This window comes from Schistocerca piceifrons, chromosome X (assembly GCF_021461385.2).
Source record: "Schistocerca piceifrons isolate TAMUIC-IGC-003096 chromosome X, iqSchPice1.1, whole genome shotgun sequence".
In the NCBI taxonomy this organism is placed as follows: Eukaryota; Metazoa; Arthropoda; class Insecta; order Orthoptera; family Acrididae; genus Schistocerca; species Schistocerca piceifrons.
The window spans coordinates 799,058,759-799,075,614 of NC_060149.1; the positions used below are offsets into that span (position 1 = coordinate 799,058,759).

At 38.8% G+C, this 16,856-nt stretch overlaps 1 protein-coding gene across 1 annotated transcript in view; it reads right to left on the bottom strand.

Annotated features, from left to right (window-relative positions):
- Window positions 1-16,856, bottom strand: part of LOC124722710 (Down syndrome cell adhesion molecule-like protein Dscam2) — a 382,068-nt gene that overhangs the window by 178,094 nt on the left and 187,118 nt on the right. Inside the window, exons 5-6 of the mRNA XM_047247846.1 lie at window positions 16,665-16,826; window positions 11,290-11,568 (exon numbers count right to left, since the gene is read on the bottom strand). Coding sequence (XP_047103802.1) covers window positions 11,290-11,568; window positions 16,665-16,826 — 441 coding nt within the window. The remainder of the gene's footprint in view (window positions 1-11,289; window positions 11,569-16,664; window positions 16,827-16,856) is intronic.

The window sequence follows — 16,856 nt, forward strand, 5'->3', positions numbered from 1 at the left end:
GTCATAAAGTGTAATAGGCAGACATCTATCCAGACCATCACACAGAAATTCCAGACTGCATCAGGATCCTCTGCAAGTACTATGACAGTTAGGCGGGAGATGAGAAAACTTGGATTTCACGGTCATGTGGCTGTTCAAAAGTGACACATCACGCCGGTAAATGTCAAACGATGCCTCGCTTGTTGTAAAGAGCATAAACATAAGACAGTTGATCAGTGGAAAAACATTGTGTGGAGTGATGAATCATGGTACACAATGTGGCGATCCAATGGAAGGGTGTGGGTATAGCGAATGCCTGGTGAATGTCATCTGCCAGCATGTGTAGTGCCAACAGTAAGATTCGAAGGTGGTGGTGTTATGGTGTGGTCGTGTTTTTCATGGAGGGGGCTTGCACCCCTTGTTGTTTTGCATGACACTATCACAGCACAGACCTACATTTATGTTTTAAGCACCTTTTTGCTTCCCACTACTGAAGAGTAATTCGAGAATGGCGACTGCATCTTTCACATGATCGAGCCACTGTTCATAGTGCACAGCCTATGGCAGAGTCATTACACGACAATAACATCACTGTAATGGACTGGACTGCACAGAGAGCTGACCTAAATCCTATAGAACACCTTTGGGATATTTTGGAACACCGACTTCATGCCAGGCTTACTGATTGAAATCAATATCTCTCCTCAGTGCAGCACTCCATGAAGAATGGGCTGCCATTCCCCAAGAAATCTTCCAGTGCCTGACTGAATGTATGCCTGTGAGAATGGAAGCTGTCATCAAGGCTAAGGGTGGACCAACACCATATTCCAGCATTACCGATGGAGGGCGCCATGAACTTGTAAGTCATTTTCAACCAGGTGTCCGGATACTTTTGATCACATAGTGTAACAAAAATAATATAAATAAATTCTTTACCTCACATCACACAACTGAAGAAAAATTTCAACTAAAATGAATAAGGAAATATGTTTCCCTTGTAAAACACACTAACAACAATGATGGTGAATATTAAAACTACTCTGACCACTTATCAATGGGCAGCAGCACCAATCAGGGCAAAAAATAAGCAATGGTCACTTTTCCCACACTGGCCGCTTCACCCCATCTTTCCCTGTATATGTATCATGTGCATGGTGAACCGTTCTTCTATACCTGAGCCACAGTTCTTCTATAAAGCTGGTCCATAAGTTTGTAGTATTTTTGCATAAGTTTAATAAACATGACATACACACATAACAGAGGCTTTAGTCATCAAGAATATATTCTCCTTCACTATTTACAACAGCCTGGCCAAAGCAGGGGTAACTTTTCAAATCCACGACCATAGAAATCATGCAGTTTTGAGGTGAAGAACTCTTTGAGCCATGTTTGGAGTGCATTTTCAATTAGAAAGGAATTTCCTTGAAGGTTGTGTGACAGGGAGCAGATAAGGAGAAAATCTGAGGGCACAACATTACCTGAATAAGGTGGGTGCAGAATGAATTCCCAATCCAACTCCTGTATAGCATTTTTTGTCAGTCTAGCAGAATGCAGGTGAGTGTTATCATGGATTGCATGTTCTTGGATTATGTCAGCAAGACTTCTCAGTTGTTGACAATAAACTTCAGCAAAGATGGTTACACTTCATGGAAGCAATTTGTAGTTTGCTGTTCCACCAGACGCATAACATTATCTTTTGTGCGTGCACGCAGGTCTTTGTACAGGGAGTTGCTGGTTTGTTTGGGCTCAACCATCCCTTTCTTTTCCTTATTTTAGCATAAAGATACCATTTCTTGTGACCAGTAATTACACAGGATAGGAATGATTGGTATTGTTCACAAGCCAACTGATGATGAGCAAGCAGAGATGCACATATGGCCAACCACTGATTTTTGTGATTTTGGCTTAGCATATGTAGTACCCATACTCCCAATTTTTGAACCTTCCCCATTGCATGCAAACGTCACATGATGGTTGAATGATGACAGTTCATCACATTTATCAGTTCTCAAATACAATGATGTTGAACATTGTGGATTAATGCATTTAAACAATCTTCATCAAACCCTGAACGTTTTCCTGAATGTGGAGAGTCATTAATGTCAAAATGATCCTTCTTAAAACAAGAAAACAACTTTCTTGCTATGCTCTGTCCAATTATTTTATCCCATATATGGTACAAATGTTTCTCTGCTCACTATCTCTAGATGACAAAATGGCAATACATAAATTGATTAACAAACCCATAGGAACAGGAGTATCAACATGTAAAACAAAAATGCTACAAACATGTGCATCAAGCTAATACATCCTCCTCGCCAGAGCTAAATTATCCAAAAAAGGTAAAGAAATGTTAGAGTTCAACATACCATCAACAACAAGGTCATTAGAGATGGACCACAAGCTCAGATAGCTTCAAGGAAGGGGAAGGAAATTGGCCATGTCTCTTCAAAGGGACCATCCTGGCATTTGCCTGAAGAGACCTATGGAAAATCACTAGAATGGATGGACACAGATCTCAACCATTGTCTTCCTGAACGAGAGTCCAGCATACTAACCAATGTGCCAGCATTCTTGGTTTAAATGTTCCGAGTTCCTTATTGGGACATGACACGACTGCCTCTTTATCTAGTTTGCTGAAAATATAAATCTTTACCCTTTGTACTACCATTTCAGCATTCAAACCTGAGCAAGAAGACTGGAACAGCTTCCATTGCAGATTTATCAAGCACTTTCAGGCATGTAATACCACAGATTTTATTATTCAATTTGGTTGTCTTCTAGCTAATAATCTCAAGTTGCTCTTTATTCTTTAAATTACATCCTCTTTTAGAGCCAGAGATGCTAGCATATGCAACATTTGTAACCTATTGTCTTCCTACTATGAGCAAAAGCATCATATAGTCACTGCTAGGCTTGAATTTTGTCAGTGTCACAAGCAATCCTCATCAACCTATGCAGCTTTGGTGGAAGATTTGAAAGGTCACTTTTGAAAGTGTCACTTTACTTGAGAAAATCCTGCCTGTAAACACTGGTATGCAGAATCCTTAATATATGATAACAGAATTTGTTATGTTCCTGATCAGGAAGTAGTGTTGCAAGTCTTGAAATTATGCAAACCCATAATAGACTAAGTTCTTCCAATTGTGAAAGGTTATGAAATCTCCATGTCTGCACACCATTTGATATGAGTGTAGGATAAGGAATTTCACACTAGCTTTGTGACTGAATTGAAAAGCTCCTATCAAAGCATTTTATTCTTTGAGTACTTAAGGAATTTGCTAAGGAAGGAAACATGAATTGAAGTGTACAGATGTGGAAGAAGAGATGAAAAGTTCAACATATTTATGGATGTCTTGAAACATTATTTTAACATGTAATTTCCATTTAAAAACAGAAGATCAAATCTTGTAAGCTTAACAGAAAAACCTGCCAACTGACAACATGTGTTGAAAAGTAAAGATTGTACGAAATCTCCAAGTCTTCCATAGTATCCAATGAATACCATGCGTATTTCACAAAATATGAAATAATACTTAAAAAGTAATCTAAGAAGCCAAAGTAATGACAAATGACTGCGGTATAAATATTTCCAATAACATAATGAAAATTGTATGGAATGTAGTGAAACAGCAAACTGATAATGATCCTCCATACAACTCCAGAGTTAAAATGAACCATAATGGTAAAGAAATTGCTAATAGCAAAGGTTTTCAAGGCTTATTTTAGCAATGTAAGTGAGCAGTATCATCTGCAAATACCAATATAAATCTTGCTTCGCCCTCTCTCTTTCAAACAACCTAGAAAGAAGTCCTGTCTATTACCAGAACTTTAAAAATGAACAACTCCACCAGAATTCATGGCACCCCACACTTTATTATTAAAAAATGTGGAAATGTCATTGCTGAAACATTACCTCAACTTTGCACCTCTGTAATGGTTCTTTTCAAACTGACATTCTCCCATAATGCCAAAAAGTGTCAAGCTCAGACCACTATTCAAAAAAGGTAAAAATGATGAAGTGACTAACTTCAAGTCCATTGATCTGCTATATGTAGTCGGCCTGTAAGCTGACACAACAAATTTTGAAGTTTTAAGTGAAGAACTTAAAAAACTAAATAATGGTGAAAATGGCATTGGAATTTGTCTAGATCAGACTAAAGCTTTTGATATTATAGATAACACTAAACTATTGCTTAAGCTTGACAACATGGGGATTAGAGGAACACCTAACAACTGGACAAAATCACATTTAATCAGATGAAAGTGAGTGGTTGAAATGCAACACCATAGTTTCAAAAAATTAGCTCTACAATAATCAAACTATGAAGTCACTTAATATGGAGTGCCACAAGGCTCAGTACAAGGATCTCTTCTATTTCTATTATATGTGAATGATATGAATGACCTAAACAAATTCTGTGGGAACAGCATTTAGTTAGCAGATGACACTAGTATGCTAGTTAGTGGGAAAGAAATGAAAATGCTTCAGAAGTGTACAGTATTTAAAACTGGTTCAGTCACAACAAGTTGGTAAAAAATGGACGTTAGACATTGGCACCAAATATCTATGATGTGAAAAAAAAGGTGAACAAACTGTTCATATTCAGATATAACGGCCTTCAGAGTGTAGCCAACTTAAAGTTCTTGAGTTTATGGCTCCAAAATAATCTTAAATGGGGGACACATATCAAAAACGTCTATGGGAAATTAAGCATTAATGTTACTTAATGAGAATATTAGAAGGATGCTGCAACAAATCTTGTCTGAAAACTGTATAATTTACCTCTATATACACTCACAACTGAAATACGGCCGAATTTTCTGAGGTAATGCTTCTCTCAGCCAAAAACATCTTTAGGCTACAAAAAAGGATTGTAAGAATTAACGCCTGGCCTGTTCATGGAAAGGCCTAAGCAGACGCTCCACCAGCTTACCGCTAATAAGACCCTGATTAAATTTCAGCTCAAAACAGGTGCCACTGGCTTAGAGGCTTTTCAAACCTTTGGTTTTCCATTCAATGAGAAAATCCATAATACTTCATAAGACAAACCCTCCACCACTTCAGAGGGATTGTGTGATGATTATTTATCTCTCTTTGATGCCAGCCTGCACTGTGAAAGAGGCTATACAGCACGTATCACTCCCGAATCCATGGCAATGATTATACCCCACCATTCTTGCCTTACTCCTGTCGCAATCCATAACACCCTCAAACTAGATTTTTGTCATCTCAAGTGGCAGCAGTTTCTGCCATTAGTCTCATCCAGTCTATGAGCTACACCATTATTTTTAGTAAAGAGACCTAATAGCAGACTTCACCTTTGTGGTGATTTCAAATCCACTATCAGTGTTCAATCTATGGTAGATTCAGACACTACCATAGGTGAGAAGACCTTCTGACCAATGTCACAGGTGGGTCCTATCCAAAAATTGATCTGGCCAATGCATAGCTGCAGTTTTCATTTGACAAACAGTCCCACTCGTTTACAGTCGCTAACATGCCATTCAGTTTGTTTTGCTACAATTGCTTGCCTTTTGGCATCACTAGTGATCTGATGATTATCCAGCACCACCCCTAACTACTTAACTGAGACATTCCCAGTTGTTGCAGATACTTGAATGACATAACTGTCACAGGCCAAACAGAAGATGAAGAATTTCACAATCAATTTATATAAATATGAATTCTTCAATCATTGGGTGGAATACCTAGGCCATATCTTAGAAATAGAACCTAATAACTGACACAAACATGTGTGGAAGTCATTACTCTAGAACTCGCACTAACAAATCTAAAGGAACTACAAGTTTTCTGTGAGAAAGTAAACTATTACTCTAAATTCATATCACAACCCTCTCAGATTTCTAAACTTTAAACAATTAGCCCAAAAGTGGCACACAATTTGTTTGGAGAGCTGTCTGTCAGGCAGTATTAGAAGCCTTAAAAAGAACCCTAAGAGAGGCTTGCTGTCTATCTACTTTTGACCCCACCATACCCCTCAAGTAGTCACTGATAATTCCCAAAATGGCTTTACAGTGGTTCTGTACCACAAAAAATCTGATGCAACCAAATAACTCATTGCTTCTGCCTCTAAAACTCTGTCCCCAGCTAAGGTTCATTGTAGCCCTATTGAGCAAGAAGAGCTCGCCATTACTTTTGGGGTTTAAAAATTCCTCATCTTCTTATAAGGAACCAAATTCAGTTAATCACTGTTCACAAAAAAATTTTTGCTCTTTTTGGACCTAATCCAGTCTGCCTGATAATACAGCCAAATGCCTTCAACACTGGGCCCTCTTTTTAAACAAGTACCACTAAGACATTCATTATTGCCCAACATCTCAACAAGCAAAAACAAACACTCCCTCCCATTTCCCCATGGGCCTTGGCACCACATTTGATTCTCTGGAGCACATGTGGTTTCAGATCAACTACATCATGAGCAAAACAATTAAGGATTTTCTGATCAATGCAGAGGTCGTCACCATGCCAATTGCCAGTAACCTCCAATTTTGCCAAGTACAGGACTTTATTACCAACAGTTTTTTCACACATCTTCCTCCCAAACCAGCTCCGGAACTGTGCATATATCAGTCCCTCAAGAATTAGGTACAGGTCATCAATGGGATCAAAGTTTGCCTCCTAGAAAATGAAGACTCCACACAACTCTATGCTGCCTGACCCACTACACAAGGTCCAGGGGACCACATTCATGTGGACTTCGCTGGGCCTTCCCCCCCCCCCCCCCCCCCCCGCCCCCCACCCACCACCCCAATACACCTGCCACCTCAGTCAGCTCGTCCATGCTAATCTGTGGCCTTCCTAAAGTGCACACTGACACCTATTTCTGAGCGCTAGGTTGCATTCCAGACAGTTACTACCATCCACAGTAAATTGCTCTTTGAAATAGGTGCCAAAAGGGCAAATGTCTGACACCACGCCAATCAACTTCACACCTGTTATACACTGTATCTTCTGGATTGGGACCACCCTCCATCTCTGCCACCACAGTATAACCTCCAATCTTGCTCTGTGCCATCACCTACATGCATCAGCCACTCTCGTTTTCAACAGGTGTCAGAGAGCCAATGGTGGTGGGACCACCTTCTGCTGCCGCTGGTTGATGCTCATTTCCCAGTGTAACTGGTCACTCCCACAGCAAGTGAACAGGACAATGCTGATGCTGACATCACTGACACATTTCGTGACACCAAGAGGGGTTCACCCTTGCATTCAGAGCCTTTGGCCAGGCTGGCCATCACCACCTCCCCCTTCTGTTGTGCTGCCACTACTACTGGCCACAACATTTTCAGTGGTACTAGCTGAAAATGGAGGGGATCTTGTATCCCTGCCTATTGGCGACTCATACTCCAATGCAGATGTTGGCAGGGACACAGCACAAGCACTTGAATACATTGTGGCCAGCATTAATGGGTGCTCACAAGATACTGCAGCTAGTACTAGGAAGTGCTGACAAGACACCACGGCCTACACCGAAGGTGCTGGCAACACATGTAGTGGTGTTCTCAAATACAGTGCTCACCCAATTTTAAGGGAGCAGCACTGACCATGCAGCTTCACATCAAATGATCTTATAGCTTGTGTCATTGCTTGGCTGACTAAGAAAACCTGGTGCTGGACTGACTTGGATTATTATCAGATTGCTCCTTTTAAAGACTTTTTTTTTGTGTATGATGATTTGGCTTTGGATTTCTGGAGTTTACAGTTACACTATCTTGTTCTGTTTTGATCTTCAGTGCACTTCAGCTCCGCACAGACAGGTTACACACATTTCCACTCATTGTACTATGACTGGGTTTCACTTCATGAAAAAAATTAAAATATTTGTCAAGTCAGTGTTGTATACTTTGGTTAGCAACATAAACATGATGTTAAACTCTATATGCACTCATCAGTCACCTACTTTTAACAGATGCACTTAAGGCACAGCAATCATAATTCATAGAGAAAAGCTGCCAATGGTCATGAAGAATTAGGCAGCTGCACATACCCTCAGGCTGTCCCTGCCAATAATGAATTATGAGTTTAATTTTTTTTTTTCAGTTGTCAAGAGGTGAAAGGGTTGTCAGTTTTCATAAATCAGTTTTAAAGCAAAAATAATTACAATTAGTGAAAATAGATATTTGTAGAATGATAGTGTTCAGCATTGTAAGCCAAAATAGTCATATTTTTTAGGGTTTTATTCCAAAAAAATTACTGATAAATTCTAATGGTAACAAAAAAGGAACATCTATATCATGAAATTTGACAGAAAAAGAAAATACTGAGTGTAGAGATGCTGTCAGTCAAGTAAAAATTTTGCTGGTGACATTGATGAAAATAACTAACACTATCTGACATGGGTACAAAAGCCACTAATGGAGACAATGATATTTAAAAAAGTCTGGTATGTCACTTTTTTTGTGCTACCAGTAAAAGTGTTGCCAATTAATTCAAACAGCCCTTATTTACTATCTTTTATGTTGTAATTCATGAATAGTGCACGTTTTATGTTTAAAATGAAATATTTTGCTAACTATGATCAAAAAGACTTTTGACTCCTTGAGTTCCGCCAATAAGACAAAGCAATATTTTGGAATATTATCAACTGGGAACTGTCATTTAGGTACCACTGCATGAGTTTACAGTTCAAAATAGTAATATTATCTTTAGGTATTGTAATTAAAGGTCATCTCAACAGAATAGTGGATGCATGGTGCCAACACTTCAAAGTGAACGTGAGAAGAGAGCAAGCAGTGCAATGGTGATCCCAGGTGCAATGTGGTCTCAGCAGCAGAAAATCCAAGAGTGCAGTGGCAGGCATTGTGTACACAACATAGAACAGTGCAGCAAAGCCAGTCATATGTGTTTATCCTTGGGCATCAACATCTGGTAACAAAGTATTCATAATCTATTTAAACAGGTAATAATGTTACAGTAATACTGGACTACAGTTGTCCAAAATATTGTGAATTTATATTAAACTGTTGTTTCAGACCTATAAAAATCTATCACTTACTGTATTTGTAGGGCATAAATAATTTGATTTGGGTATTTAATGAAATCTATTTACAGTTATGTAATTAAATTTATTTATAATGTTTACGTCCCACATTATGCTGTTATTTCATTAAGCAATTGTGCAGAAGGCCCATAGCATTATCATATTCTATTTGTGTCCATTACCAGTAGCTCAAGGAGGAAAAGTTTCTGGTAATCAATGCAGACTAAAAGCTATTCACTGACATTGTCATGGAAGTTTGATTCTATTTCTCTTATGTAAAGCAAACAGTAATGTGTAGCTAATGTTATTAAGATAATATTAAATTTACCAGTAGCATTTATTTCAAAGCAATGTTTTGATAATGGAACTGAAAAGACAGAACATTATGCTACATTGTGATCTTGTGATCATTGAGCTCATAACTCCTAATATAAACTTTAGTTTCAGAAAATGGCTGATGTTCCAAGGATTAACACATATGACATTTTGTGGCTGAACATGTGCAAAGGTGGCCAAAGTCCCCATCTGTTAAGCCACATTGACAGCAGCAACTGTGTCCTTTGTGGGAGTGTATAACTCTTGGATCAAAGATGGTGTTCAGTTTATTCACTGTGTATATATGTCTTTTGTATGAAGACAAATTGATAAAGAAGAACAAATTGGTAAATTTCTGTGAAAATAAATAGATTTTGAATCTTAATTTGTTGGAGTATAATTATTAGTCACTTATTCTATGACTAAACTCTCAAAATTTATGAGAGTGTTTCACCAATAATTCAGTCATGGGATTGGGCAAAGTTTCCATAATGTTTTGTTCAACAGAATTTTTAAGTCTTCGTCTCCTCCTTAGAAAAGCATAATTTGTGCCTTTGCTTGATAGCTGTTTCTGTATTGATGATCTGTGACAGAAAATTTGTTCATCGAAGATGTTGAATCGATGGTCAAAATTATTGCGTGTTATCAGTAACAGTAGGGGAGTTATCTCCATTTTCTTGTATCTTGAGGATGGTGGTCGGTGTTCAAGTGATGCAGTGTTGCTCCTGAGTGTAGGTTTGGATGATATGTGGAATCTCTTTGTCACTTTGGCCACCAGCTGGTGCAGGTGCAGAAGTACTTTACCGCTGACTGTTAGTTGCGCTGAGGCCTGCGCAGACTTTGCTGCGTTGCTTGCAACACAGGTGTAGTTGCCGGCGTGAGATCTGTGGACAGCTGCGATGGCCAGCGTGCTTGAATGTGTATCCTGTGTCAAGTTGATGCCATCCTGAGAATGCAGAATGGCTCCATCTTTGAGCCAGCGCAGTGTTAATGGTGGATCCCCAGCTTGGATGACGCACTGTACTTGTGCACGTTCTCCCTCAATTAGATCCCCAAAACTGAATGGCCCTATTCGTGGAGGAACTGCAAGAGATATGGTAGTCATCACAGAAAATGTAGTGATGACGGAACAACAGTCCATAGCAGAACTAATGAAGTTAGGTGAAAACACAAAACGGACACACATGTGAATCAGCAGCTGAAACAAAGTAAAATCCAGCAAGCTCCTGAAAAAAAAAAGAAATAATCATGTGACATGAACTACTCCATGGTAGTCTTTGGGATAAGCCTTACTTTCAAATGTGAGGAAGCCAGTGATACAAGAAAACTGAACAAACCTGACTCAATAGCAAATGGGAATTTTGCAACTGGAACATCAGGAAGAAGACTCTTCTATACTCCCTCTATAAAGAAGCCAATTTCTGCTACCACTCAGCACCACAGGGCCAGTTTAGGTGACAGAATGATGACTGTGCCAAATATCCTCAATGCATGTAATCAGAAAGAGCTTTCAAAGAACAGATTTCTGTAAGAGATAAATGTACACAAATGCCTGCAGAAAAGCAGCAAGCAATTTGAAGCAATCACTTCTGAAGATTTCAATTAACTGAAAGCATAAAACATAAATAATTTATTAACTACTCTAAGTTCAGCATCTATTATATCATTTCGGTGAAAAATTTAATTTTCTTTACAGACACTGCTAAATTAGTATTAAAGAAAAATCTGTCAGATTGCTTCATCACTAGTTAGTAAGTTGAAATACCTGCTCTGTGACACTTCAAAGTCCATAGTGTAAAAACTGGCTCTTTCTGCAGAAAAAAATATAGCAGACAAATGCTGATCAGGTACAGTCTGAAGATTTAGGCATATTACAAAATTTTAATAAAATATCCCACAGCAAGAAAAACTGTGTCAAATGAAAATCTAATTTGCAGATATGGAGATTGTGAAATGATACAGAATAAGATGCAGGCAACAGGAGGGTTACCATTGACAAGAAGCTGAGCGGAGTGTGAGGCTGTAGCAGCAGCATTACTGGCAACACAAGTGTATGTTCCAGCATGGTCAGGCTTCAGACTTTCAATGCTCAAAGCACTTATGTGGCCTCCAAGCTCACGAACTCCAACATCTGATGCCAAACCACCGCCATCTTTCATCCACTTGATTGTAAGTGGGGGATCACCCTTGTTGATGACACACTGAACTCCTGTGCGTTCTCCAATATGCAGGTCCGTTTGGAAAGAGAAGGGTGCTATCTTGGGTGGCACTGCAACACATTTATCCTGCAACACTGGCTTTTCAGCAGGCTTAAAAAAATTCTTTGTTACGAATGATACAGTCTTAAAAACTATACATAAATATGTCTTTGGCTGCTTCTTCTTGCTTTTTTTTTTTGTAAACTTTTTGTTTGATAATAATATTTAATATCCATCCACCACTGAGGAAACAGTAATTATATAACACACATGCAACCTGTAATTGATGTTTCTACTGTAAATTTAAATTATGAAAGAAATCAGACAGCCACTCACCTGTGATCAAACAGGTACAATTATTCAATCAGGATTTTCTTTGTCCAGTGCTGCATACTTAAATCCTATGCAAGTGTAATTATAGGCATTTGACAATAGAAAATGGCAATATTAATTTAAATTTGCAAGAAATAGTGATACACGATCAGTCGTTTAAATAAGCAATAAATACAGTTACTTTTTATTGCTGTAACTATTTCTTTGGGGAATTGTGTACTACACAGCAAATTCTAAACTAGTTTCACTTCTTAATAGTTAGATCATCTACAGTGAAGCTTTATTAATCAGCAGAAGTTTTTGTCTTGTTAGTCCAGCACCATGATCAGAAACTGCTTTAATAACCCTTTCTCTCTTTCTGGTCATTTACTTGAGCTTTAACGATTTCTTGTGAAAGATATTGAAACGATCGCTATCATTACTCACATATACTATGTGAATCAACTAAGCATTTTAATTATTATCCATTATTATTAATGTACTTGGTTTTTAAAGGAACAGAAAACAGTTTGAAAAAATATCTCCTCAGCATTTTCACTAAGATTTCTGAAAACAGAACATAACATCAACAGCAAGTTATTCTATGAAATCAATGAGGTGAAAAACTTGTTCTCATAATCAATATTGTCTTGTGTTGGAAGAATGTCCATTGAATGTGAAGTTAAAAGTAATGAATATGGCACAGTCAAAACAGCTGAAGGGTAGGTAGTCTGTACCCTTTGGAGGCTAGGTGAGAAGGCACTCACCTGCACAGACCCTGTCTTTTAAAATTAATTACTTTGTATTAAATATCTTGGAGAATATTGCAGATAATTTCCATTTGGGAAATGAAATTAATTAAGCAATGAAGATGTAAACAATAACTAAAGGCTGCAAAACATCTTTTAGTGTTACCATTTACATTGCGAAAGTACTCCAACCAGTTCATGTGTGATGTAAATTCATTCCACAATTTTCCAAGTGATTAGAGAATTTATGATCATGCTGCAGGCAATACTAAAAATGTTCTGAAATAATCAGTAATGTAGATATCCTACGTTACACTGCACAGTGGATGTTTGTTGAAAATAGGCAAATGAAAAAGCTAAACAGTATAAATCTAGCACTAAACATTGTACAGTGTGAGGGAAAAAATGCCAAACTTGGAGGCCAGCATGCAATTCCTCATCGAGATTGAAGACAAAAGTTTATATAGCAAAATCAGACCAGGTGTATTTTGAAAACACGTGTATGAAAACGAGGAGATGGGAACACTGTTATATCAGGCAGCGCATCAGAATGTACAGAGGAACGTCTAGCACACTGCGCTACTGTACCGGCCATGATAATTCACTGAGTAGACTGCTGGGACATCAGACCCACATGCACCCTGACAAGAACGTTTTTCATTGCTTGGAGCAATTCCTTTGGGAAACTGATGATCTTCATCCCCAAGTAATGGACAGATGTCACTCAAGCACTAGGCATACTCCACAAACAGCAGATGGGATTCTTAAAACCATTCACTAGTCACCTTGGTGAAGTACTCATGATATTGCAAGACAGTTCCAGATATCTCAAAGACAAGTTGTTGAAGTGTTGCACAATGAAGAACTGCATTCATATCATAACATGTTAACTCAACACCAGTGACCGGAGGACAGCATTCGATGAGTACATTTTTTGTGAAAGCTATTTTCAACCTCAACAACAGACAGAACACAACCCATATGTCATTTGTGAATGTAGCTTTCAGCATGCTTGTCATAAACCTCTGGGCTGGAATTGTGGAGGGAGTCCTTTTGGACCCTTACCTATTGCCAGACAAGTTGAATGAATCCCTGTACTGTATGTCCCTTTGCAATACTACATTAGAAAATGTTCCGCTTGGTCTTCAACTACAGCTATGGCTTCAGCATGATGAGGCCTCGCCACGCTTTGGAATGAATCCATGTACTATTTAAATGAAGTGTTTCCAGGGAATTGGATTGGTCATGGAGGTCCAATGTTCTGGTGTCCATATTCCCCCAACCTTAATCCACCAGATTTTTATTTATGGAGACACTTAAAGGAACAAGTCTGTAGCACTCCACCCACAGATGTACATGACCTAATAGGTTGTGTGCATGCCACTTTGGCAATGGTGGGTGCAAATGCTTTGCGTAGAGTCCAGCAAAGTATGATACAGTGAGTGGTGAAGTGTTTGCAAATGCAAGGTGGCTGCTTTGAACATCTTCTTTAAAGTGAACATTAGCCATACATGTATGTACCAGCTCTGTGAAGATAAGCCCAGATGTCAAACACACAGAATGGAACTATTATGTGTAGCACAATCTGCAATCTAGTGTAGCTACCTATTGTGGTTTTTGTACCTCATTGGTTACCGTATCAACTATTATTTTCTATTGGCTCCTCTTGTGTCATGGACAAAACAAACTGGTCGTTTACATCTGTAAAAAATTCATGGCATGTCTTAATGTTTAAATAAATGTAACAGTAACATAAAGAAATACATAAGATACTGCATGGTGGAGGTGTAAACTGGATACAATTTGATGCTTTAACTGGTAAAAAAAGGTGTGAATGTGACTCAGACATTGGCAAATCTGCATATCCATTCCCCATGGCATTGCCTCATCTCACTGAGCTAACAGGACACAGTGCAGAGTTCATGATCGATGTTCCTGGCCATGCTGTATGCAGTTACAGCATTGCCAGGGTCTTGTTTTTTAAATCACATTTCTTTTAAACCTTTTAGCAGGAATTGGTTTTGCTGGACACGCTTTTGTCTTGAATTGGGATGAGGAATTGCATGCTGATTGACAAGTATGGCATTTTTCTTCACCCTGTATATTTAACACAGGTTAACATACAGTATGCTTGAGCTTATTTCAATACAAGAGCAAGAATTATCCCTACATTATTCCTGGAGCCACTGGATCCCCAGCTGATAAATGGTAGAAGGCTTTGGCCTGGTAGGGTGTTTGCTCCATCTGCTCTCATCCTCTGCGATCTAACAATACTGTAGTGCAGCGGCAGTCACGGGTGGATGATGTGTTTTATATTTTTGTGCTTTATTGTACATGTCAATGTCCAAGGCAATTTCAGTTTTGATTGTACAAAAGATTTGACTGTAAATTTTTATGCATTTCAATTTTAAATTAGTTAATTATTGGTATGAATTGTAAGTCCTATTTATCTTATGGATGCCCCACATAAGGCACAGGTTCAGTGTGCAGAACTGAAAATTGTTTATTCTTCCTCTACAACTTACAATTAGCCTCATCTGCATCCCCCTCCTCCCCATGCTCCCCCCTCCTCCCCATGCTCCCCCCTCCTCCCCCGCCCTTTCCTGCAATAGCTATATAGTGCTCAAGAAAAAGTGAATGCACAAGATTTAATTGTATATATGTAACTGAATCAGTCACTGCACACACTATTGATTGCATTAGTGAATGGTTTACATTTACTGTGTTGTATAACTGTTACCTGCAGACCTGAGAACTATACTGCCAGACAAGAAGAAGTGAAGCCTGTAGAAGACATGGCATGATTAGGTGTCAATGTAACTTTGTACACATACACACCATCAGTTGGTATGAAAATTTGCTAGAGTATAAAAGGGACACGAACAGTATCAGATGACGAGTGGTCATTGTGAAGGACTTCGAGATGCCCCATATTTGTGTGAGGCAGTGTTATCAGTACTTGACACAGTTTCAAAGGGGCCTCACTGTAGGTCTCCATTTGACTGGCTGATCAAATCATGCGATATACAGATCTGAGAGACTCCCTGCAATATTCTGTGTCAACCCGTACCATTGGTGAGAGTGTATTAGCATCAAGACTAATGAATTACCATGCAATCCACAGGATGTCACTAACACGCAACATAAGCATCTGCTTTTGGAGTGGTACTGTGATTGGGAAGCATGAATTGCTGATGAATGAATCACAGTTCTGCACCACCCAAGGTGACCAGAGTCACTGAGTATGGTGGTGACCTGGAGAAAGATTCAATTCTTACAGAGTTTTGGGGAGGCACCGTGGTATTACTCCTGGCAGCATGGTGCTGTGACCCATCGGGTGTGATGTCAGGCTGAAGAACATGTGTGGCACCAGCTCAGGCATCAGCTCCACCCCACTACCAGTAAAGGAACAGTTACAACAGCTATGAACTGGCTTGCCTAAGAGAGGATACAATGGCTTTATGACACCCTTCCCAACCAAATCAGAGCACGCATCCAGGTCAGAGGGGTTGAAACATCATACTGATAAGAGGGCTCATACTGCCAAGTTCTTTGTAAATCTGGCTCGATTTTGTAATCTCTGAATTAACATCACACACCTCTGAACCCTTGAAGTTTCATTTCATTTCACTTCACCTTCTCGATGCTTCACTTTTTTTGTCACACAGTGCTGGTGTATGTTTTAAAAAAAGAACATTCATCTGAAACTGTAAATAAACACAATGAGAGCTAATTTAAACTAAATTTGAAGTATTGTGTTTTCCATTTACTCATGCAACAAAGAAACTTTCAGAATATAGTTGGATTACGTATTTAGTGTAATAACCTTCATTTAATTACTAGGTTCAATTGGCAGCACAATAATGTGGAGTGAACGTCAAAAGATAACTAATTCCCACAAAAGTAAATCCGAACAAAAGGAAACAAAAATTGGTATGCGCATAGTTATATTATGATGCATGGAATATTGAGCTATTTGTACAACATTATATGTACTTCACAGTGAATAATTATTTTAGATGATTATGATGAGCACCCAAAAACCTCTCCACGAAAACACTGGAAATGTAAAAGTTGTGGATCTCAGTAACAGTACTGTAACATACCAGTGACAGTAAGTGGCAGCGTCTGAGATGAGGAATGTCCTTGTTTATTCATAGCCGTACAGCGGTACAGTCCTCTGTCTGTATCCTTCTGCACATTTTCAAGTAACAAGGTACCATTTGAAAAGACTTTCTGCCGCCGGGTTACCGGTAACCGTCTTCTGTCTGAAACAATAATGTCAATAGCATGAATTT